The sequence below is a fragment of the Gorilla gorilla genome, chromosome X, assembly GCF_029281585.2.
Source record: "Gorilla gorilla gorilla isolate KB3781 chromosome X, NHGRI_mGorGor1-v2.1_pri, whole genome shotgun sequence".
NCBI lineage: Eukaryota > Metazoa > Chordata > Mammalia > Primates > Hominidae > Gorilla > Gorilla gorilla.
Window position 1 is genome coordinate 113,994,236 of NC_073247.2, and position 22,646 is coordinate 114,016,881.

The 22,646-nt window shown below is 41.1% G+C and overlaps 1 protein-coding gene across 5 annotated transcripts; it reads left to right on the forward strand.

Annotated features, from left to right (window-relative positions):
- The first annotated feature begins 1,591 nt into the window (after nt 1-1,591).
- Nucleotides 1,592-15,775, forward strand: LOC101145835 (T-complex protein 11-like X-linked protein 2). 5 transcript variants are annotated; one of them, XR_010132587.1, is made up of 11 exons: nt 1,592-1,652; nt 2,139-2,276; nt 4,287-4,389; nt 7,884-8,004; nt 8,737-8,957; nt 9,723-9,859; nt 10,106-10,326; nt 10,425-10,606; nt 11,368-11,531; nt 12,761-12,859; nt 15,647-15,775. XR_010132587.1 is itself a non-coding variant. In XM_055376610.2 (11 exons), the coding sequence occupies exons 2-11, from the start codon at nt 2,150-2,152 to the stop codon at nt 15,689-15,691; spliced, it is 1,470 nt and encodes a 489-aa protein (XP_055232585.1). In that variant the 5' UTR covers nt 1,592-1,652; nt 2,139-2,149; the 3' UTR covers nt 15,692-15,775. The 5 variants fall into 5 exon arrangements, 4 of the variants coding, with proteins under 4 accessions (XP_055232585.1, XP_004064592.1, XP_055232586.1 ...); XM_055376610.2 differs by having other exon boundaries at nt 12,711-12,859; XM_004064544.4 differs by lacking the exon at nt 15,647-15,775 and having other exon boundaries at nt 12,711-13,141.
- The last annotated feature ends 6,871 nt before the right edge of the window (nt 15,776-22,646 follow it).

Sequence of the window (22,646 nt, forward strand, 5' to 3'; positions counted from 1 at the left end):
AGACACTTCAAAAGACTATTTCACTATTTGAACGAACTGCTAATACAATTTTAGGTTATCACTGGGTAGAGTTTTTTTTTTAACAATGCAATTTTGTGAGAAGATGAATTGGTGTCATTCTGGAAGGTTTTTCTTAGAAAGAAATACAATAGAATTCTGATTTTTTTTTAATGAGAAATGAACTTCTGGTATAGTGAAACATATGCCTTATGAATGTATGATTTTATGTTCAAATCAAGAAAAATATATTTACGCATTTATCCTGGGGTTGATGTGAGAGCAATTTGTTTCACAGCTGATATTACTGAAGGAAATACTAGGAGAGGATGAGGAGGAAATTCAGATTTAGTATTCATTAGTAAAATAAACTCTTTAGCTAAGCGCTAACTTTACTAGCCAAGTCCGCTCATATCCTCCTGTGCCTGGAAGTTAAGGTGGATTTTTCCTAGGCTGGAAAGTTCTTGGACCTCTTCCCCATAACTTTCTTCTTCAAAATCCCCATGTTGTGCAAGATATTCACACTGTACTGTTGCCACTAACAAGGCGAGGATTGTGGTGAGAATCCGGTCAAAGTATAGTCTTGATTTATAAAAGAAACAAGTTAATGTGTTAAGAAATTAAGTCAGGGTAAGAGAGGGATCAACTAGTATAGTGTGGAAATGTATATATGCTGGAAATAGGCCAATCCAGGGGTCCTCATATCACTGTGGTGACTGGCCAGTGGAGTGACAAAGTAGACTAGGACTGAAGAGTGAGCAACATGAGGCCCCTTAGGATCGTCCGTTCCAGTGCCCTCAGTTTACAGATGAGCTCCAAAGCTCACAATTGGATTGCAATGAAGAACATGCCAAGAATTGAGCTGAAAGAACCCAAACCAAAATGTAGGATTCCTCTCAGGCTTATGGTCTTGCCCCTTTACCACACAGCTTCTGTGGCTAGCCCTTTAAAATGATTCTTGATTTGCATATTTGTAAAATGAGAGTTTAACAGTTCATGTGTCTCTCCTTACTTTGTGTGGAGGATTCACTTATACAAAAGATAAAAGAAAACCCAAAACAGACTTCTGGAATTTTGTAGCCCTGTTGGTTCTTCATTTGTAGGGGCCGTATGAACAGCATGAAGTGAAACAAATAGACAACAAACGCTTATTTTTTCCCCCTAAATAGTTATTTAAATGCTATTTTTGTTTCTGGGGCAGTAAGGATAAAAGCTTTGAACAGTTCGTTCATGAGGAGCAGGGCTTGAGAAGATGACTTCCAAGCTCCTGAGGGGTTCCGAGCCTGGGCGGGAGGGTATGGACATGAAGCCTCCTTACGTCTATCTCAGCCTCCTGCCTTTATCACCCAATGGTGAGGCTCTGCTTGCCTTTCCTGCTCTCTTGGTTTCCAAGGCACCCTGGGCAAGTGATACCACCCCGCTACCCTGGAAACGGATCACCCTTTGTTTTCATGTTTGGACTCTCCTATCTTGTGTCACAGGTAGGGGTGCGCTCCAGGTGGACCTCATAATCTCCATGGTTCCGTCCTACTCCTCCCTGATGATCTCCCCTCTCTTCCTGGCTACAGTGGTACTTCCCAGGACCAGGTTGGGGAGGCAGAGGGGCTTCGCTAGCAGACGCAGAGGCGAGGCCGCCAGTCGAGGACGAGGAGGAGGTGAGGGACCAGGGTCACGAGGGCTGTGGGGGATACCCTGCTGCTTGAGTCCAGGCCGGCAGAGCCCCTTCAGGAAGGTCTGGAGCAGTAGCTAAGGAGTTAGAAGGTATTCCAGGACCAATGAAAGGTAGCCAGAGCCGAGGAAGATTCCTTTCCTAGCTTGGTCAGTAATGTGCAGTGTTCCCCGCTTCTGGCGAGTTATTGTCCATCTCTGGGCCTTGTTTTCCTCTTCGGCTTGCCCAAGACCAAACTTCTTTGATTTCAGTAAAGGAAGTGCCGCTAATTCCCCTTCCCCTCGAGGCCTGATTGAAGACCCTAGTTGTTCCTTTGAGAACCTTTGAGCCCTGGTACTTAATCCTTTCAACTGACGGCAGCGGGTTCAGTCACCAGGACACACAATTGTAGTTGAAGAGCACTCTTTCTTTTTGTCCCTGGGCGAGAGTCAGGTCTTACACAGCTTGCCTCTTCTTTTCTCTCCAATTCCAGATAACATCAAGATGCCGAAGACTGAGGAAACTGTGCTCCAGAATGATGCCAGTGTAGCAGAGAATGGGGCCCCTGAGCCTAAAACACCAGGGCAGAGCCAGAAAAGCAAGAGTTTCTGTTTAGATGACCAGTCTCCTGGTAGGTCTAGAATCATGTCATCACTTCTATGGACAGCAATTAGGCTAAAGGAATAGACAGCCTGTGATTTAAGGGCCTTTAAGGGATATAGAAGGCTCTTGCAACCTTGCATGTTTCCTTACTAATCCTTCTGTTAGTCCCCTTTTGGATTATTCCTTCCCTTGTCTTTCTGCCCCCTCTAATTTTTACATGCAGGACTTAGGCCCCTAATTGGTAAGTAAAATTAAAAGATTTTGGTTTTAGAGAAAGAGACCGACAAAGCAAGTTACTTGTGTTTGACAGTAGTCGAGAGTGATTTAGTCAGTTCAAAGCCTGGGAAATAAATAGCATTCTTGTATTTTGATTTTGTAAAGTGTAAATGGTAGATCTAGGACAGATCAGAAGTGATCCAAATTATCTGTTGCTTCAGTTGTGTTCTGTCCTTTTCCAGGGGTGCTTTGTTGACATAAAAATTACCACTGCTCTGGGGTAAAATTATTTAGGTCTTTAATAATAGCATTTTTATGTGAACATTGGGACTTTAAGTCTTTTTCACACCTTATGTTAGGCATTTGAAGCTTTGGCTTGACTAGTCCAACCTCACAGGAACTCAAATTGCAGTTCTTTTACAATAATCTCCAGTGAATTTAACCAAAGGTTAATCTGCAGACCTCTCCAGATGTAGCAATTTGATCTAACCTCTTGAACACTGAAACGGGAAAAAATATGAAGTTGAATTACGTGTGTTTCTCTGGTGGCCACTTGGGGTCACTGCTAGTAAGCAGAATGGCACAATTCATACTTCATAATATCTCTCAAAGAAATGATGTCTTAATGAATTAATTAGATGGTATATTTTAACATATGTAGCTTTTTAGTTAGTATAGAAAGGAAATACCAGTTGATGGACCAACTTTTCAACAGAAGTCTTATCAACTGTTTTTTAAATGAAAAATAAATGGGCATAAATGGACCATCTTCTTGGAGTGAGTTTTAGGATTCTTATATGTGAGTTTTATTATATCTTAAGGATAAATCGTTCTCTCTGACCAAGTTATGAAACTACATTAAAATTGAGTTACAAAATAGTTTTATTGCATATTTTATTTTACATATCAAGTAATAATTGTGACTACTATATATACTTTGTTTTACTACTGAAAGTACTCTGTATGATGAATTTAGAACATTGGTTCCCAAATTCGAATGCTGGGCTAGGACATAGTTCTTACCAATATTGAATGAAATAAAACAATAAAGATGTTGTAATGAGTTTTTAAAATAATATTAAATTGATTCAATTTAAAAGAGTACTCTTAACGCTGACTGTGTTTTCTTTATACTTTCTGAGGTGTTAAAATATGTTTTCTTTTTATGAAGTAATTATTTTGATGATGGTAGGGTAGTTTCATTGTTTGTTTGTTTGCTTTCATGTCCATATGTGGAAAAATAAAAATTGTCAAATCATTATCTGTCACTCATGTTGTTTTGAAATGTTGTCTGTTGAATACCCAGATTTGGAAACTACTGTTTTAGGAGCAGGATTCAGCTTTAGAGCCATCTAGTAAGATTCGTGTGGTATCTATAAGGAGATTTTAGCCTTCATCTTGTGTGTAGCCCCTGAGGTAGGAAGAGAACAGTGGGAACACAATAACTTTTAGATACACATTAATTTTACAAATCACAACTTATTCATTGTTTGCTGTGTTTTGCTTATGGTTTTACATTTCAAGTGGAAGGTTTTCAAAACTGTTTTATGTTTTTCAAAAACTAATTTCTTCCTCCCATGCCTGACTTCTCTGAGATATTCAGTGTTACTGAAGAGCAAAGAGTTCAGAAAACTTCTGGTGGTAAAATGATTGAATAAGTCTGTGTAAGATCCGTTTGATGAATCTAAACTTGGGAGCCTTACTTGGCAGAATGAATCTCTAAATAAAATAAAAATTCTCTTTGTGTGGGTTCCCTGTTGATGATGGCTATGCTTTTTCTTTCTTTTTCTGGAGAGCAGACCTGATGTCTTTTCTGTCACAGATCTGATAGAGACAGTTAATGAAGTTTCCAAGCTGAGCATTTCACATGAAATTGTAGTAAACCAAGATTTCTATGTGGAAGAGACCATTTCGCCTCCAAACAGGTACAGATTATTCAGTTTCTTTCCATTTTAGTCTTCGGGGCATAGGTACATAGCACAAATGACTTTTGGTCAGACTTGAAGCATCTTATTAATAAATTTAATGGTTGAGTGTGTCTTATATAGTACCAACAAATTAGTGTAAGTATTACTTTAAAAGTGTCAAAGCAGCAAATTATATTTAAACAGGTAATAAACCAATGCAGTTACAGGTTGAACATCCCAAATCTGAAATCCACGATGCTCCAAAATCCAAAACATTTTGAGCGCCAACATGATGCTCAAAGGAAATGCTCATTGCGGTATACAAGTGTGCTGCAAATATTCCAAAATCCAAGAAATCCGTAATCTGGCTAGGCGCAGTGTCTCACGACTGTTAAGTTCCAACACTTTGGGAGGCCGAGGCAGGTGGATTGCCTGAGTCCAGGAAGTCAAGGCCAGCCTGGGCAACATGGCGAAACCTTGTCTATGCAAAAAATACAAAAATTAGCTGGGCATGGTGGTGCATGCCTGTAGTCCCAGCTACTCAGGAGGCTGAGGTGGGAGGATCCCTTGAGCCTGGGAAGCAGAGGTTGCAGTGAACTGAGATCGCGAACACGCCACTGCACTCCAGTCTGGGCGACAGAGTGAGACCCTGTCTCAAATAATAATAATAACAATAATAATCCGTAATCCAAAATACTCCCGTCCCGAGCATCTTGGAAAAGGGGTATTCATTCTGTATTGTCAAAATGTTCATTTCAGGATCTTAGTTAATAGTGAAACATAGAGTGATTTTCAGATCTTTTCAGACAGACTTGGAAGAGGTAACTCCTAGCCGTTCAACTTTTAATTGTCTGCAGATTAAACAGGCACAGATGAGCAGATTTTCTAATAGTGGTTTTGTTCACTCTTCAGGAGTAGGAAATTTCAGGGGACACTTCTGCTTCATAATCAGTGTAATAAAGATTCTGTGAATCAAGATTAGAACCCCATCGATAAATAGTGTGCTTCTACAATTAGGCTTTATACTGGTTTCTCTTAATTATATTGATATAACAATATATGATTAAGAATCATCCAGCATTTATGGATTGAATGCTTCTAGTGTTTATTAAGAGTTAAATGGGTTGATTTCTTTGTCAGAATCTATATTTTATGGTATTTCTAATTTCCCACCTTAAATGCTTCTGTTATTTTGCCACTTTTGGGATTCTGTTACGTAAAGCACCTTGCTTTGTCAGTGGTTCTCTTGATCTTCACACTTCTTAGATTTTCCTTTGTCTGTTGCCAAGGATGGCTTACCTGAAGGAAGTTTTTACCAAAACACAGGTCTCGTAGCATCTCCCTCATTGCCTTTATAGTCCCTGCGGCCTGAGTTAGATTTGTTTTTCTCCTGGTAGGGGTGCAGAAAAAAGTGAAACTAAGAGAATGAAGGTCTGTTAAAGTGGCTAGGGATCTCAGGGGGTGGATAGATGAAGCAGGAGGAATAATATTACTTAGGGCTTGGATTTCCCTGTGTTTTTTAAATTAACAGGCTTTTTCAAATGTAGTAATACAAAATATATACTGGATAAGAGGTTGAAATAGAGTTTGGGGTTATCCATTATCTACAGATAATTGACAATTAGTTTTCCCTTTGGACTTATAAAATTATACTAAGCACAGTTATCGGTTTTTAGGGGAAATCTCATAATAAGACATTTATTCAACAGACATTTATTGAGTACTTATTAGGTGGAAGGCAGAATGTTGAAAGCTGAAGACATATAGTTGAGTGAGTCACTGTCTTTGCCATCAAAAAGCTTCTGTAGGGAAGATAGTCAAATAGCTACTGTGCAGAGTGATAAGTTATCTCATATCTAGTGTGTGGAGTTCTATGCAGTGCTCAGCTACCTGGGGAAGGTCAGTGAAGACTTTCCTAATAAGGTAACACTTGAATTGAGTCTTTTCAGGTGGTTTAGGGGAGAAGGGACTCTCCTGGAAGAGGAAATGTCATTTCAGAGCCATAGAGGGATGGAAGACAATTATATATTAATTATAAGTGGACTGTGATTGTTAGAGCACAGGATGTAGGAGGAGAAAGAAGGTTAAGGTAGGAGAAGTGGCAGAATAGGATCGTGAAGGGACTTAAAGGCCACGTACACTGCTAGAGATAGGTAGCGTCTGAAGAACTTTAAATGAGTATACTATTATGATCAGATTTGTATCTTAGAAAACTCATTGATTTTTATCAAAAATATGTACCATTGTTGGGGTAAGGTTTTGTGGGTGTAAGGTGGCCATTTAATAGACTATAGCAATAGTTCAGGAAAGAGATGACAGTGGGTGGGGGCCGATTCCAGAGATATTTAGGAAGCAAAATCTCTGGAACTGGGTGACTGAGTGGATAAAGGACATGAGGGGAAAGGAATTAAGAAGGACTACAGTACACACCAGATAGATAATAGTTGAACTTTCACGGGTTAGATTGTTGTGTTGGAGGAGAAACTTTGAATTTTTGTTTCATGTAATTTTTAATCACTTGTATTTTTGTAAACAGAAAACATACATTACTATTATATACATACACGTATATATACACACACATATATGTATATATATATATACATATATGTGTGTGTATATATATGTGTGTGTGTGTGTGTGTGTATATATATATATATATATTTTTTTTTTTTTTTTTTTTTTTTGAGACCGAGTCTCGCTCTTGTCACCAGGCTGGAGTGCAGTGGCACTATTTCGGCTCACTGCAAACTCTGCTTCCCGGGTTTAAGCAATTCTCCTGCCTCAACCTCCGGAGTAGCTGGGACTATAGGCACCCACCACCACACCCAGCTAATTTTTGTGTTTTTAGTAGAGACGGGGTTTCACCATGTTGGCCAGGATGGTCTCAAACTCCTGACCTCGTGATCCGCCCGCATCGACCTCCCAAAATGCTGGGATTACAGGCGTGAGCCACCGCGCCTGGCCTACTATTATATTTTTTAAAAAGAAAAAGTCTCAGATTTCTGGTTACAGAACTAAGTATACATGAGGAACAAATTTAAAGAAGGAAGATAAGGAGTTCAGTTTTGGGCTTGCTGAATTTAAAGTGTCTCAAAAGACCTTCAAATATTATCAAGAGGTAAAATCCTTTCCTAGATTTCAGGCCTGAAGGAAAAATAGCATCTGGTTCAAAGTTTTAAGTCTATGGCAGTGGAAACTAAGTCACACATCCAGGCTAGGTGCAGAACTAGGGTTAGAAGTCAGAGTCTCAACTCCTAGTTTATGGTTCTTCCTGCTGCAGGAAGAGAGTGTCTCTGGAACCTTGAGGTACCCTTCTGAGAGAATTTAGCCAATGCTTTTCCATCTGAGACTACCTTCAGTTTATTCAGCCCTTCTCAAGTCTAAACATAGGTCCTCCTAGCCTGTCAGTTTAATGGTCTTTCATAATTTTAATTGCTGTTTGGGAAATTATGATCCTGTATCAATTCTCTAGGTAAAAGAGCAATCTGCTCATTTAACCCTTCTTATAGTGTAGAAGGCAGGTTTGCGGAGGCAATGTACAATGCTTTTTGGAACCATCTGAAAGAACAGCTATTGAGTACTCCTCCTGACTTCACTTGTGCCCTTGAACTTCTAAAAGATGTTAAGGAGGTGAGTAACCAACTCCCATTCGTGGATGGGAAGTTCCTGGGCATCTCAGAACCTTGGATCGTCAATGGCTGTTAATATATCAAGTAGCATACTTTTTTAACGTGACCTACTACTTAAATAGATAGGATGGGGCAGCTTCCATTTTATTTGTATAAGATGAAACTTGACCATTGGGCGATGACTATAACAATATATAACTCAATTAAACAAATTCTTACTGAAACCCCACTATGGTCTATGTGTTTCAGAATCCCGGAGATGAATAGGCGAGCCCTTGCCCACAAGGAACTTGCATGCTTGAGTCAAAAGGCTATTTCAAGGGAACCTTAAAGATTCCAGATTTGCTATTTTATCCTCACACTTTGGAGTAAAACAATCTAAAAATGTCCTTATCCTTTATTAAGAATGCCTCATCTCCTTGTGGTGGTGTGTATTTCATATTCCTTATATCCCACACATTTAAAACCACATTCTTATTTTTATTCATATTTTTACCTCATTCTACCTAAAAAATAATAATGACTACTACTATAACTGATCCCAGTGAAACCTTGAATGGTAATTGTCCTCTAGACAGAAAGAAATAATACTCTCTAAGAAACGTAGAGACTCAGTTCTCTGCCCCCCCAGAAGACATAATCTGGGATGCCTTTGGCCTAAGAGCATAGTTCATTGGAGAAAGTTTGAGGTTCTGAACAGAACTTAGCTCCTTTGATTTCCTTTGTTGGGCAGACCTTGCTATCACTGCTATTACCATGGCAGAACCGCCTAAGAAATGAGATAGAAGAAGCTCTGGACACAGATCTCCTCAAGCAGGAAGCAGAACATGGGGCCCCGGATGTCCCTCATCTTTCTAACTACATTCTCAATTTGATGGCTCTGCTATGTGCACCGGTTCGAGATGAAGCGATACAGAAACTAGAGACCATAAGAGATCCAGTGCAGTTACTGAGGTGAGAGTCTAGATGTGCTGTCCCCCAAATCTGCCTTAGACACTGTGCCGGAGAACTCTGAGCCAGCTACTGTGGATATAGCCCCTGTCTTATCTAGCTCTTGTGTACTGATGACCTGACTAACACACCTTTTCTCCTTTCTGGATTATTGGCTTTTATTTTCCAAGGACAGCCTCTCAGGGTTCCTTTTGATGATCGTTAGATCAGTTGGGTCTCCTTTATGTCATGATACTGTTAAGACATTAAGGTACAGTAATTCTTTCTCCTATAGATTGCAAATTGCCTTTTCCCAGATGTTGTCCTGTTTGTCCCAACTCAAACCTTGTGAGGGGACAGGAAAGAGGATTATCCGTGTTTCACAGCTAGAAGAACCAGGACCCGGAAAAGTAAAATGATCTGCTCAATGAGTTAGAAATTCAGTCACCCACATCCCAGCTACCCACATATAATTGTTAACACCTTGGTGATTTTCCTTTCACTGATTACTTTTTTCAAGGTGACAGAATGACTACAGGCAAAAGAGCTCTCATCTGGTTGTTAAAAGTGTCAGGAGGTATAACTGTCCTTAGTTTTGCCATCAACTCACTCTATGGCCTTGGGTCACTGGCCACAGTACCATTATTCATAAGTTGAAATAGGACTGTTTGTTTTTAAGGCTTCTTCTGACTCTCAAATACTCTGCTTTTATGACTCCTTGCTTGGATTCCACCCTTCCAGACTAGATTTCCCTTAATAGTGTAAATGTTCTGTTTCTCCCTATGGCAGGGGCATCTTCCGTGTTCTGGGCCTAATGAAAATGGACATGGTGAACTATACCATCCAGAGCTTTCGACCCTACCTGCAGGAACATTCCATCCAGTATGAACAAGCTAAATTCCAGGAACTCCTTGATAAACAGCCCAGTATGTTTAAAATTCAAGGGCAGGAGAGGGGAGATTTGACCTCGGGTCCGCCTTCTTATAGCAATAGAGGCTATTTTCTTTTTTTTGAATAGAAAGTTTCTTCCTTGGGCAAGGGGTAGGGAGAAGGAATGTTTCTCTAAGATAGAAAGATCTATAAAATCACTTCTTTATAGACCAAGAGTATGTCTCAGAGCCATCATCTTTAAGCCTTGGAATTTTAAGATGCATATTCCCTTCTCGTCGTAGGTCTCCTCGATTATACCACAAAATGGCTAACCAAAGCAGCCACAGACATCACTACACTACGTCCGAGTTCTCCTGACTCACCTAGCTCCTCCTGCAGCATGGCGTGTTCACTTCCAAGCGGGGCAGGTAACAATTCAGAGCCCCCCAGTCCAACAATGGTGCTATACCAAGGCTACCTGAACCTCCTCCTCTGGGATCCTGAAAACGTAGAATTCCCAGAGGTAGGGATGTGTGTTTGGGCATTGCCTTGTTCTATGGTATTCAGTGCTTCCATTGGAACCCTCCTCTTCTGATGGGCTGTCCTTCGCTCCCTCACCAGACTCTGCTGATGGACAGAATCCGGCTCCAGGAACTGGTGTCCCAGTTGCGCCAGTTAACTGTCCTGGCCTCAGTCTTGCTAGTGGCCAGAAGCTTCTCTGGTGAAGTTTTATTCAGATCACCTGAATTTGTGGATAGACTGAAATGCATCACCAAGGCCCTAACTGAGGAATTTATCTCCAGGTAAGATTCATAGATCTCTGTTAGAGAGGGAAATGTGTGGTATTTGGGACATAGGTAATATCAATACTATTACTGCTTATTCTTCATCACAAACCACACAAAGGCCCTTGGAAATGATCTTCAAAGATTTTGGTATCTTTGATAAGTTGTATTGAGGTTTGGGATACAGAAAATAAAACTTATTTTCCAAAGAGGAGAGTGTGGAAGCCAGTTTGCTACAAATATTCCTTATGTGTTTGCTAAAAATGAGTCATTATATACTTGATTGAATGACAGTGGATTTGTGCTATGTGTATCTAGAAGTTGATCGGTTGGTCAGTGATATTGACCATTCACTGCATGTGAGGGCAGGGATATTATACCAAAGTACAAGGAGGAGTAGGAAGTCCAAGCCTCTTAATATATTTGCAATTTAATTGGTGGGGTAGGAGAAAAACCATGAAAAATATCCAATAGAGTCTTAAAACAACATTTAAATACAGTTGATGGGACTGGAGAATGCTGAGTAGATCCAAGGATGGAACTGAACCCTTGCCCAATTTACTTTGTTTTCATCGAAGTGGCATATGGTGCTGTGTGTTTGGATCAGGTGGTACCTTGCGGGTAACAATGAGTGTATTTCATCTGCCCAGTGGCTAATGCTGTCTTCTGGTGGCAGAGAGCCAGAATTCTTCCTGGAATAGGCCTGGCTTGTGGTATGAGGCTCTCCGGGCTTTGCCCCTCTGCCAGGCCCACTCTGCATTCTATCCCTTATTATCTAGGCCTGAAGAGACTATGCTGAGTGTGAGTGAACAGGTGTCTCAGGAAGTCCATCAAGGCCTTAAGGACATGGGCCTCACTACTCTGAGCAGTGAAAACACAGCATCTCTTCTGGGCCAACTCCAGAACATCACCAAGAAAGAGAACTGCATTCGTTGCATTGTTGGTAAGAATCTCCGTGGTCGTCATGCAGAAAAGTGGCAAGAATGTGGGGCATGGGTGGGTAGACCTTACCCTGAATGTGAGTTACCTAACCATTTAAAAATGAAAAGGCATGATCATTTGGGAAGTTTTTTAGCTTTAGTTTCCTCGTCTATAATGTGCACTGTTCAAATAGATCTTTCTCAATTTGGAGAATGCATGTATGGTTTGAAGACAGCTCTGCACCCAAGATATGTCATTCACAGGTGTTGGATACTGTCACACTAACCCTATGAAGTCATTCCTGGTATTTTCTCTTTTCTTTTCTTTTCTTTTTTTTTTTTTTGAGACAAAGTCTCACTCTGTTGCCCAAGTTGGAGTGCAGTGGCACGATCTAGGCTCACTGCAACCTCCACCTTCTGAGTTCAAGCGATTCTACTGCCTCAGCCTCCCGAGTAGCTGGGACTACAGGCACGCGCCACCATACCTGGCTATTTTTTTTGTATTTTTAGTAGAGATGGGGTTTCACCATGTTGGCCAGGCTGGTCTCGAACTTCTGACCTCGTGATCCGCCTGCCTCGGACTCCCAAAGTGCTGGGATTACATACGTGAGCCACCGCGCCCAGCCCATTCCTGGTCATATTCTAAATGTCGGCCAAGATATATGGAGGAACCCTTTCTCTATCCCATGCTTTAAGCTACCATTTGGGCCCCTACGCCTCTCCATGGAAGTGATGCTGAGTTGGGCTGTAGGACATGTTCCATGCTGGAATGGAAGCAGTGAACTTGGCCAGCTTGCTTTGAACTTTACGATCTGATCATAGCCTGGATTGGGTGTATGGGCCTGAACTTGGTGCACTGGCTGCAACGTGTGTTGTTACTTTCAGGTACCGGGTCTACGGTCCTCTTATTAAGTTAAACGTGCCCTAGGATCTCACGTACAGCTACATAAAGTAATCTTATGAACCCCCAGAAATGTACTACCTCAGCATCTTTTGATGATGCATTGTCCTTTGGGAGGTTGATGGCATTCCATTCCCCCAAACAAACAAAAATCTCATGTATACGGTTTACCCAAATGAGCAGAGAGGTCAGTGAATAACTCGGTTAATGCAAAACTTTGGTGAGCAGATAGAGCAAAGGCATTGTGAATTTCTTCTGTACCCTCTTCGTTCCTCTTTTCATTGTTTTTCCCTGCTCACAGATCAGTGGATCCGTTTTTTTCTCAAATGCTGTTTGCTTCATGGCATGCAGGAGTCTCTGCTACACTTTCCTGGAGGCCTCATTCTCATTGAAAAGGAGTTGGCAGAACTGGGCTGGAAGTTTCTCAATCTGATGCATCATAATCAGCAGGTATTTGGCCCATACTATGCTGAGATCCTAAAACACATCATCCATCCAGCTCAAGCACAAGAAACAGATGTGGAGCCTAAGTGATAGTGCTGGACCCCAGCTATGGCAACAGGGACTCAGGAGAGAGAGGTCAGCATGTTTCTGTGAGGACATCACCTGTGGTTAGTCGAACAGTCAACCCTCTTCCTTGCTATAGCCAGGACACAGGGATGCAGGGGTCAAGCATGTAAGCACCAACTGGCCCAATCCCCTTCACTAATAAACCTCTGAGCTGCAAGAAAATTTCAGTTCCTCCTGTGTTCTAGCTGAAGTCAGGTTCTGCAGCCTCATCCCCTAACTAGCTGAGTGAGAATCCAGTGGACCCTCTGTTTTCCCTTCATTGGCTGATCATTCTTCAGTATGCTTGCCTGAGCCGAATCTGGGCATCAGGTACTGATAAGGGAAAATCCTGGGACTGTATAGAATAATGCCCCCTGAAAACTGGGAAGGAGCTAAGAGACCAAAGAATGATCCGGACAAGTCCGGCTTGATAAGCAGATGAATTTATTGGGACTTACGTATAGGGCATTCCTGGGTGGCAGCAGGACACCTCTGGGGATCTGCCCTGACACTCCTCTGCAAGCTGCTTTTAAGCTAATTTTCTGGCTCTTTGCCTTCCGTATGCAATGAGACTCTTTTTCTTGGTATGTTTCCCAGTACACTTTGGGATGTTTTGGTTCTCACAGACACCTCGGCTCCTAAGCTGGGCACCATGCATGGCCTTAGACCACCACCTGGCCTTCAGGGTTCAGGCAGCAGACATACAGCCTTAAGTAATCTGGTGGGGGAGGGGGGAACTCATTAACCTACAGTCACTAGCATTATTTTCTCCAGTGAAAAATCATTTCCTTGAGGGCTTTGAAAACCCTTTGTGAGATTATCCAGAGAATGACTATAAGGGCTTCTGGAAGTCAGAAATTCACTGAATTGCAGATGAAGAGAAGACGTAGAACTCCATTTCTAGCACCACATTTCCCTGTAGTTTTCAAGGATACAGCAATAGCAAGAGTTCCCAACTCCCGTTCTAGTGTCTGGTTTGAAGCAGTATGAAAACTGGGGATTGGTTGAAAGTTGATATGGTGAATATCAACTTTGTGCCAACAAGCATTCAGCTAAGGACAGGTCTCAGCTTCCATGGGATTTCTCTTTCTTTTAAGTGATTCTAGGGGTCAGGCTTGGAATCTCTGATAATGACAGTAAACCGAAGCAATTAGGTCAGTGAGTATCATATCAAGTTCACCCCGATCCTATTTCTACAGCTGAATTAATCTTATCTTGCCACATCTCTAGGCTTAGAACGTCTCCTTCTTCTTGACAGAATCGATGTGCGTATTCAAGCGTGGGGCAGCTGCCATGCTTTTTCCCACTCCTAGTCTGGGACTCCAACTGCCAAGTTATGAATATCAGCTGACTTGGCAACACAAATGATAGATGTTCTTGGTCCACAAGGACTTGGGCTTGTTGTTAGAGACTGCAGAGGTTCATCCCATCATTCCCAGGCCAACTGCAGCAGACAAGCAGCAATCTAGAAAATTAGGAAAAAATTTAGGTTTGGATTTGGACTAGGTTTGGATTCAGAATGGACAGGGGACAATAGAAACTTACTTATGGGATAGACCCAAACTGGGTGAAAAAAATCATGTCCTCATTATTTCGGCGGATGGAAGGAGCTGAGTACAATTTACTCAGCCCAAGAAAAACAACAGATGAGATTGGAGTTCCATTACTCCCCGGGGAGCCACGTGATTGATTTCCCGAGAGGGTGGATACCAGATGGGTGACATAGCTGGGTAAACAGAGTGCTACTTTTACTTTGGCTGGAGATGAGGCACACAGAAAAGCTGTGGAATGGATCATTCAAGTGTTCTAATCTTGTGACTAGATAGTCTCAGGACAGAGACCATGGCAGATGAATGTTTTATAATTAATAAATAGGCAGTGAGCCTGGCCTAGTTAAATTTTCTAATCTGATTAGACCATACGAATACAATTTTTTAAAAAAATATTAATTTTGGGAGCCAGATTATCTTACAGACAAGTGTGTTCTGAAGTGATCCCTGTGAAGATGACTGAGTAGTTGACAGATACTGACTTTGGGCTGCAATGAAACTTTGCTTTATACTTTATAATTAAAATCTGACTTGTGTTGATTTCTTGGAGATTTTGAGTTTATTGATTCTCTTGTGCTTCTACATGGAGGAAATGGGAATCCTGATCCTAAGCAAGGAAGGATAGCTCCACTCAATTCTGTTCACCATTTAGGGATGGATGGATGCACAGTTAGATAGATAGGTGGAACATGCACATGGTTAAAAATGACATGCAGTACAGAGAAAATTCGGTTTTTTCCCCACCCCTGTATCTCATTTATCCTACTTAGAGGAAACTATATCCAGGTTTTTGTGCATACTTCTAAAGATATTCTGTGCATATGCAAGTACATATTATAATTATAACTAACATCTGTGAGTGTGTATGCACCAGGCACTCTTTTAAGCGCTCTACATATATTATTTCAATTATTCCTTAACAATTTATCTCCAGTCTACTTTTCCAATTCTAAAACAATGTTGTACAGAAAGCTCTAACTGAGGGTAAGAACCGGTGTTTGTTTGTTTGTTTATATATTTATTTATCTGGTCTTCTTTGAGTGAGTAAGGGAAAATCATTTCACTTTCTTGGGCTTTGTCTTCATCTATAAAATTCTATACTTGACTAAATTACTGATTTTCTTGTTCAATTTTATAGAGTCATTTTTCACAAAACGAAATCTTTCCAGAAGATCACGAATAAGAGAGATCAAAGCTAGGCAGCTTGAGTTGAAGTAGAGCTGGAAGAAGGAGTTTTGAGGACTGTTTCAAAACCACTGGACTAGATGATCTCTAAAGGTTCCTGTATTATTTTCTTCTTTTCTTATGGCTGTTGTAACAAATTACCCCCTGAACTTTGTGGCTTAAAATAACATGCATGTATTCTCTTATCATCCTGATTGTCAGAAGACCAAAATCAGTTTCAGTGGGTGAATATCAGGGAGTCAGTAGGGCCAGGCTCCCTCTGGAAGCTCTAAGGGAGAATCCATTGCCTTGCCATTTTTAGCTTCTGAAGCTGTACTCTTTATTCCTTGGCAAGGCAATGGATTCTTCCCTGGAGCTTCCAGAGCTCCCATTCCTTTGTCATCGAAGCCAGCATCATAGCTTCTTGTGTCAGTCATCACATTGCCTCCTTCTATGTGAAATGTCCCTCTCCTTCCCTCTTAATAAGGAAACGTTCTTACATTTAGGGCCAGGCAGGATAATCTCCCCACCTCAAGATCCTTAGTCACATTTGTAAAGTCCCTTTTGCCATATAAGGTGACAGTCAGGGGTTCCAGAGACTACAACATGGATATCTTTGGAGGCCATTATTTAGCTTACCACAGCCTACCCTCTAACTCCCCAAAATTCATGTTCATTCTACATGCAAAATATATTTGCCTCACCTCAATATCCCCAAAAGTCTTAACACCAACGCGAGTTGAAAATCTCATCTGTAAATCATCTAAACCAGGTATGAGACAGACTCTGGGTATGATCCTTCTTGAGGCAAAATTTCTTTTCATCAGTGGCCCTGCGAACTAGAAAAAAAAGTTACCTCTTTTTTATTACAGTGGTAACATGGACATAGGATAATGGTTATAGACAGTCCCCCTCCCAACGGGAAAAAATGAAAGCAAGCAAAAAGTTACCAGCTCCAAGCCAACTTGAAATCCAATCAGGTAAACTCATTTAGGTTTCAAGGCCTGGGAATATTCCTCCGTGGCTAGAGGCTCTGCCCTCTATGCCCGAGGCTCCACCCTTTAAGTGAACAGAGCCAGGCTCTGTCCTCAGAGTTATCTTTTTTTTGTTTTTGTTTTGAAGAGTAATACATGTTTGCAGCAGAATACTTTTTTTATTATTATTATTATACTTCAAGTTTTAGGGTACATGTGGACAATGTGCAGGTTAGTTACACATGCATACATGTGCCATGCCGGTGTGCTGCACCCATTAACTCGTCATTTAGCATTAGGTGTATCTCCTACAGCTATCCCTCCCCGCTTTCCCCACCCCACAACAGTCCCCAGAGTGTGATGTTCCCCTTCCTGTGTCCACGTGTTCTCATTGTTCAATTCCCACCTATGAGCGAGAATATGCAGTGTTTGGTTTTTTGTTCTTGCGATAGTTTACTGAGAATGATGATTTCCGATTTCATCCATGTCCCTACAAAGGACATGAACTCGTCCTTTTTTATGGCTGCATAGTATTCTATGGTGTATATGTGCCACATTTTCTTAATCCAGTCTCTCATTGTTGGACATTTGGGTTGGTTCCAAGTCTTTGCTATTGTGAATAGTGCCGCAATAAACATACGTGTGCATGTGTCTTTATAGCAGCGTGATTTATAATCCTTTGGGTATATACCCAGTAATGGGATGGCTGGGTCAAATGATATTTCTAGTTCTAGATCCCTGAGGAATCGCCACACTGACTTCCACAATGGTTGAACTAGTTTACAGTCCCACCAACAGTGTAAAAGTGTTCCTATTTCTCCACATCCTCTCCAGCACCTGTTGTTTCCTGACTTTTTAATGATGGCCATTCTAACTGGTGTGCGATGGTATCTCATTGTGGTTTTGATTTGCATTTCTCTGATGGCCAGTGATGGTGAGCATTTTTTCATGTGTTTTTTGGCTGCATAAATGTCTTCTTTTGAGAAGTGCCTGTTCATGTCCTTCGCCCACTTTTTGATGGGGTCGTTTGTTTTTTTCTTGTAAATTTGTTTGAGTTCATTGTAGATTCTGGATATTAGCCTTTTGTCAGATGCGTAGGTTGTGAAAATTTTCTCCCATTTTGTAGGTTGCCTGTTCACTCTGATGGTGGTTTCTTTTGCTGTGCAGAAGCCCTTTAGTTTAATTAGATCCCATTTATCAATTTTGGCTTTTGCTGCCATTGCTTTTGGTGTTTCAGACATGAAGTCCGTGATATTGATTCTTCCTACCCATGAGCATGGAGTGTTCTTCCAGTTGTTTGTATCATCTTTTATTTCACTGAGCAGTGGCTTGTAGTTCTCCTTGAAGAGGTCCTTCACGTCCCTTGTAAGTTGGATTCCTAGGTTTTTTATTCTCTTTGAAGCAATTGTGAATGGGAGTTCACTCATGATTTAGCTCTCTGTTTGTCTGTTATTGGTGTATAAGAATGCTTGTGATATTTGCACATTGATTTTGTATCCTGAGACTTTGCTGAAGTTGCTTATCAGCTTAAGGAGATTTTGGGCTGAGACAATGGGGTTTTCTAGATATACAATCATGTCATCTGCAAACAGGGACAATTTGACTTCCTCTTTTCCTAATTGAATACCCTTTATTTCCTTCTCCTGCCTAATTGCGCTGGCCAGAATTTCCAACACTATGTTGAATAGGAGTGGTGAGAGAGGGCATCCCTGTCTTGTGCCAGTTTTCAAAGGGAATGCTTCCAGTTTTTGCCCATTCAGTATGATATTGGCTGTGGGTTTGTCATAGATAGCTCTTATTATTTTGAGATATGTCCCATCAGTACCTAATTTATGGAGAGTTTTTAGCTTGAAGGGTTGTTGAATTTTGTCAAAGGCCTTTTCTGCATCTATTGAGATAATCATGGGGTTTTTGTCTTTGGTTCTGTTTATATGCTGGATTACGTTTATTGATTTGTGTATATTGAACCAGCCTTGCATCCCAGGGATGAAGCCCACTTGATCATGGTGGATAAGCTTTTTGATGTGCTGCTGGAATCGGTTTGCCAGTATTTTATTGAGGATTTTTGCATCAATGTTCATCAAGGATATTGGTCTAAAATTCTCTTTTTTGGTTGTGTCTCTGCCCAGCTTTGGTATCAGGATGATGCTGGCCTCATAAAATGAGTTAGGGAGGATTCCCTCTTTTTCTATTCATTGGAATAGTTTCAGAAGGAATGCTACCAGTTCCTCCTTGTACCTCTGGTAGAATTCGGCTGTGAATCCATCTGGTCCTGGACTCTTTTTGGTTGGTAAGCTATTGACTATTGCCGCAATTTCAGAGCCTGTTATTGGTCTATTCAGAGAGTCAACTTCTTCCTGGTTTAGTCTTGGGAGGGTGTATGTGTTGAGGAATTTATCCATTTCTTCTAGGTTTTCTAGTTTATTTGCGTAGAGGTGGTTGTAGTATTCTCAGATGGTAGTTTGTATTTCTGTGGGATTGGTGGTGATATCCCCTTTGTCATTTTTTATTGCGTCTATTTGATTCTTCTCTCTTTTCTTCTTTATTAGTCTTGCTAGTGGTCTATCAATTTTGTTGATCCTTTCAGAAAACCAGCTCCTGGATTCATTGATTTTTTGAAGGGTTTTTTGTGTCTCTATTTCCTTCAGTTCTGCTCTGATTTTAGTTATTTCTTGCCTTCGGCTAGCTTTTGAATGTGTTTGCTCTTGCTTTTCTAGTTCTTTTAATTGTGATGTTAGGGTGTCAATTTTGGATCTTTCCTGCTTTCTCTTGTGGGCATTTAGTGCTATAAATTCGCCTCTACACACTGCTTTGAATGTGTCCCAGAGATTCTGGTACGTTGTGTCTTTGTTCTCATTGGTTTCAAAGAACATCTTTATTTCTGCCTTCATTTCGTTATGTACCCAGTAGTCATTCAGGAGCAGGTTGTTCAGTTTCCATGTAGTTGAGTGGTTTTGAGTGAGTCTCTTAATCCTGAGTTCTAGTTTGATTGCACTGTGGTCTGAGAGACAGTTTGTTGTAATTTCTGATCTTTTACATTTGCTGAGGAGAGCTTTACTTCCAACTATGTGGTCAATTTTGGAATAGGTGTGGTGTGGTGCTGAGAAGAATGTATATTCTTTTGATTTGGGGTGGAGAGTTCTGTAGATGTCTATTAGGTCCACTTGGTGCAGAGCTGAGTTCAATTCCTGGGTATCCTTGTGAACTTTCTGTCTCGTTGATCTGCCTAATGTTGACAGTGGGGTGTTAAAGTCTCCCATTATTATTGTGTGGGAGTCTAAATCTCTTTGTAGGTCGCTAAGGACTTGCTTTATGAATCTGGCTGCTCCTGCATTGGGTGCATATATATTTAGGATAGTTAGCTCTTCTTGTTGAATTGATCCCTTTACCATTATGTAATGGCCTTCTTTGTCTCTTTTGATCTTTGTTGGTTTAAAGTCTGTTTTATCAGAGACTAGGATTGCAACCCCTCCCTTTTTTTGTTTTCCATTTGCTTGGTAGATCTTCCTCCATCCTTTTATTTTGAGCCTATGTGTGTCTCTGCTCGTGAGATGGGTTTCCTGAATACAGCACACTGATGGGTCTTGACTCTTTATCCAATTTGCCAGTCTGTGTCTTTTAATTGGAGCATTTAGTCCATTTACATTTAAAGTTAATATTGTTATGTGTGAATGTGATCCTGTCATGATGATGTTAGCTGGTTATTTTGCTCGTTAGTTGATGCAGTTTCTTCCTAGCCTCGATGGTCTTTACAATTTGGCATGGTTTTGCAGTGGCTGGTACAGGTTGTTCCTTTCCATGTTTAGTGCTTCCTTCAGGAGCTCTTTTAGGGCAGGCCTGGTGCTGACAAAATCTCTCAGCATTTGCTTGTCTGTAAAGTATTTTATTTCTCCTTCACTTATGAAGCTTAGTTTGGCTGGATATGACATTCTGGGTTGAAAATTCTTTTCCTTAAGAATGTTGAATATTGGCCCCCACTCTCTTCTGGCTTGTAGAGTTTCTGCCGGGAGATCCGCTCTTAGTCTGGTGGGCTTCCCTTTGTGGATAACCCGACCTTTCTGTCTGGCTGCCCTTAACATTTTTTCCTTCATTTCCACTTTGGTGAATCTGACAATCATGTGTCTTGGAGTTGCTCTTCTCGAGGAGTATCTTTGTGGTGTTCTCTGTATTTCCTGAATCTGAATGTTGGCCTGCCTTGCTAGATTGAGGAAGTTCTCCTGGATAATATCCTGCAGAGTGTTTTCCAACTTGGTTCCATTCTCCCCGTCACTTTCAGGTACACCCATCAGATGTGGATTTGGTCTTTTCACATAGTCCCATGTTTCTTGGAGGCTTTGTTCATTTCTTTTTGTTGTTTTTTCTCTAAACTTCCCTTCTTGCTTCATTTCATTCATTTCATCTTCCATCACTGATACCCTTTCTTCCAGTTGATCGCATCAGCTCCTGAGGCTTCCGCATTCTTCACGTAGTTCTCAAGCCTTGGCTTTCAGCTCCATCAGCTCCTTTAAGCACTTCTCTGTACTGGTTATTCTAGTTATACATTCGTCTAAATTTTTTTCAAAGTTTTCAACTTCTTTGCCTTTGGTTTGAATTTCCTCCTGTAGCTCGGAGTAGTCTGATCGTCTGAAGCGATCAAAGTCATTTGATCAGTTGACATCTCTCAACTCGTCAAAGTCATTCTCCGTCCAGCTTTGTTCCGTTGCTGGTGAGGAGTTGCGTTCCTTTGGAGCAGGAGAGGCCTGTTTCTTGCCTGTAGAATTTTGGAAGTCCAACAGCCTTCTTTTATTTCATCCTCTCTCTGTCACTTTCAGTTCAAGTTGGCAGTGTTTCTGCTGGCATGGCATTCTTTGAAAACCTCATGGGTCTACTCTATGTGTTGAGGATTCTCTCCATTGGACAAGAGGTTACTTGACAGATCTTTCCCGGATAATCTTATCTCTACTGCTGGATTCTGCTGAGAAGATCGAGGGGATCCATGAGTCACATGCATACTTTCATTGAGCCCTGCAAATATTCTGATCTTTTCATCCTTTCAAAGCTTTAGCAAAAGATTATCCAGCCATATCCTTGGCTTTCTCCTTAGTGCATGTTTTCCTGAGAGTAAATCTCCTAATTTTAGCATTTTGTGCAGTCTGAATAGGCTGAGAATTTGCCACATCTTAAAGTCTTGGTTCCTTTTTGCTTAACAGCTCTCATCCCTCAATTTCTCCCTTTATTCTCGTGTTATACTATAAGCACCACTAAGAAACCAGGCCACAGCTTCAACGTGTTACTGGCAAATCTACTCAAATAAATATTCAGGTTCATCCCTTTTAAGTTCTGCTTTCCACACAAATGCAAGGCACAATTGAGCTGAGCTTTCTGCCTCGATGTGACAAGAATACCCTGTCTCCCAGTTTCCAAAAACATGTTTCTTACTTCTTTCTGAGCCCTCAACAGCAGTGCCTTTTATCATCCATATTTCTACCAACAGTCTGTGATAATTTAGGTATTCTCTAAGACAATATAGGCTTTCTTTGCTGCACGAGTCACTCCCTTCTGCTACATTCTTTATTGAGATATAATTCACACAATTTCCTATTTTAAAAGATACAATTCAGTTTTTTTTTTCAGTGCGCTCGCTGTGTTGTGTGCGATCATTCCCACAATCTATTTTGATAACATTTCCATCATCCTAAAGAGAAATCCTGCACCTATTAGCAGATCCCTGCCCTAACCCCCAGTGGTTACTAATCTACATTATCAGGGGCTCCTCTGTGAGCAGTATTCCTTGTGGCCTCACAGTGGCTTAGCCCTGGGATAAGTCCAGCAAGGGGGGGGAAGCAAAGCAATGCACTGTGGCTGACCACTGTCTACCTGGTGCTAGAGTGGTGGCTGCCCTCCCAAGGCAAAGACCTTGGCAGCAGAGAAAGCAGTTAAGAAGGAAGTTTTTTTTTGGAGTCGCAAAGTCTCTAGAAGTGTGGGAAGACCCTCTCTGCATGCAGTCCCACGTAAAGACCT

Bases quoted from the DNA above. Each gene is read 5' to 3' on its own strand.
- LOC101145835 (XM_004064544.4), top strand. From the start codon at position 2,150: ATGCCGAAGACTGAGGAAACTGTGCTCCAGAATGATGCCAGTGTAGCA. The intron at 2,277-4,286 runs GTAGGTCTAGAA...TTTCTGTCACAG, and splicing joins TTTAGATGACCAGTCTCCTG to ATCTGATAGAGACAGTTAAT. The intron at 9,860-10,105 runs GTATGTTTAAAA...TTCTCGTCGTAG, and splicing joins ACTCCTTGATAAACAGCCCA to GTCTCCTCGATTATACCACA.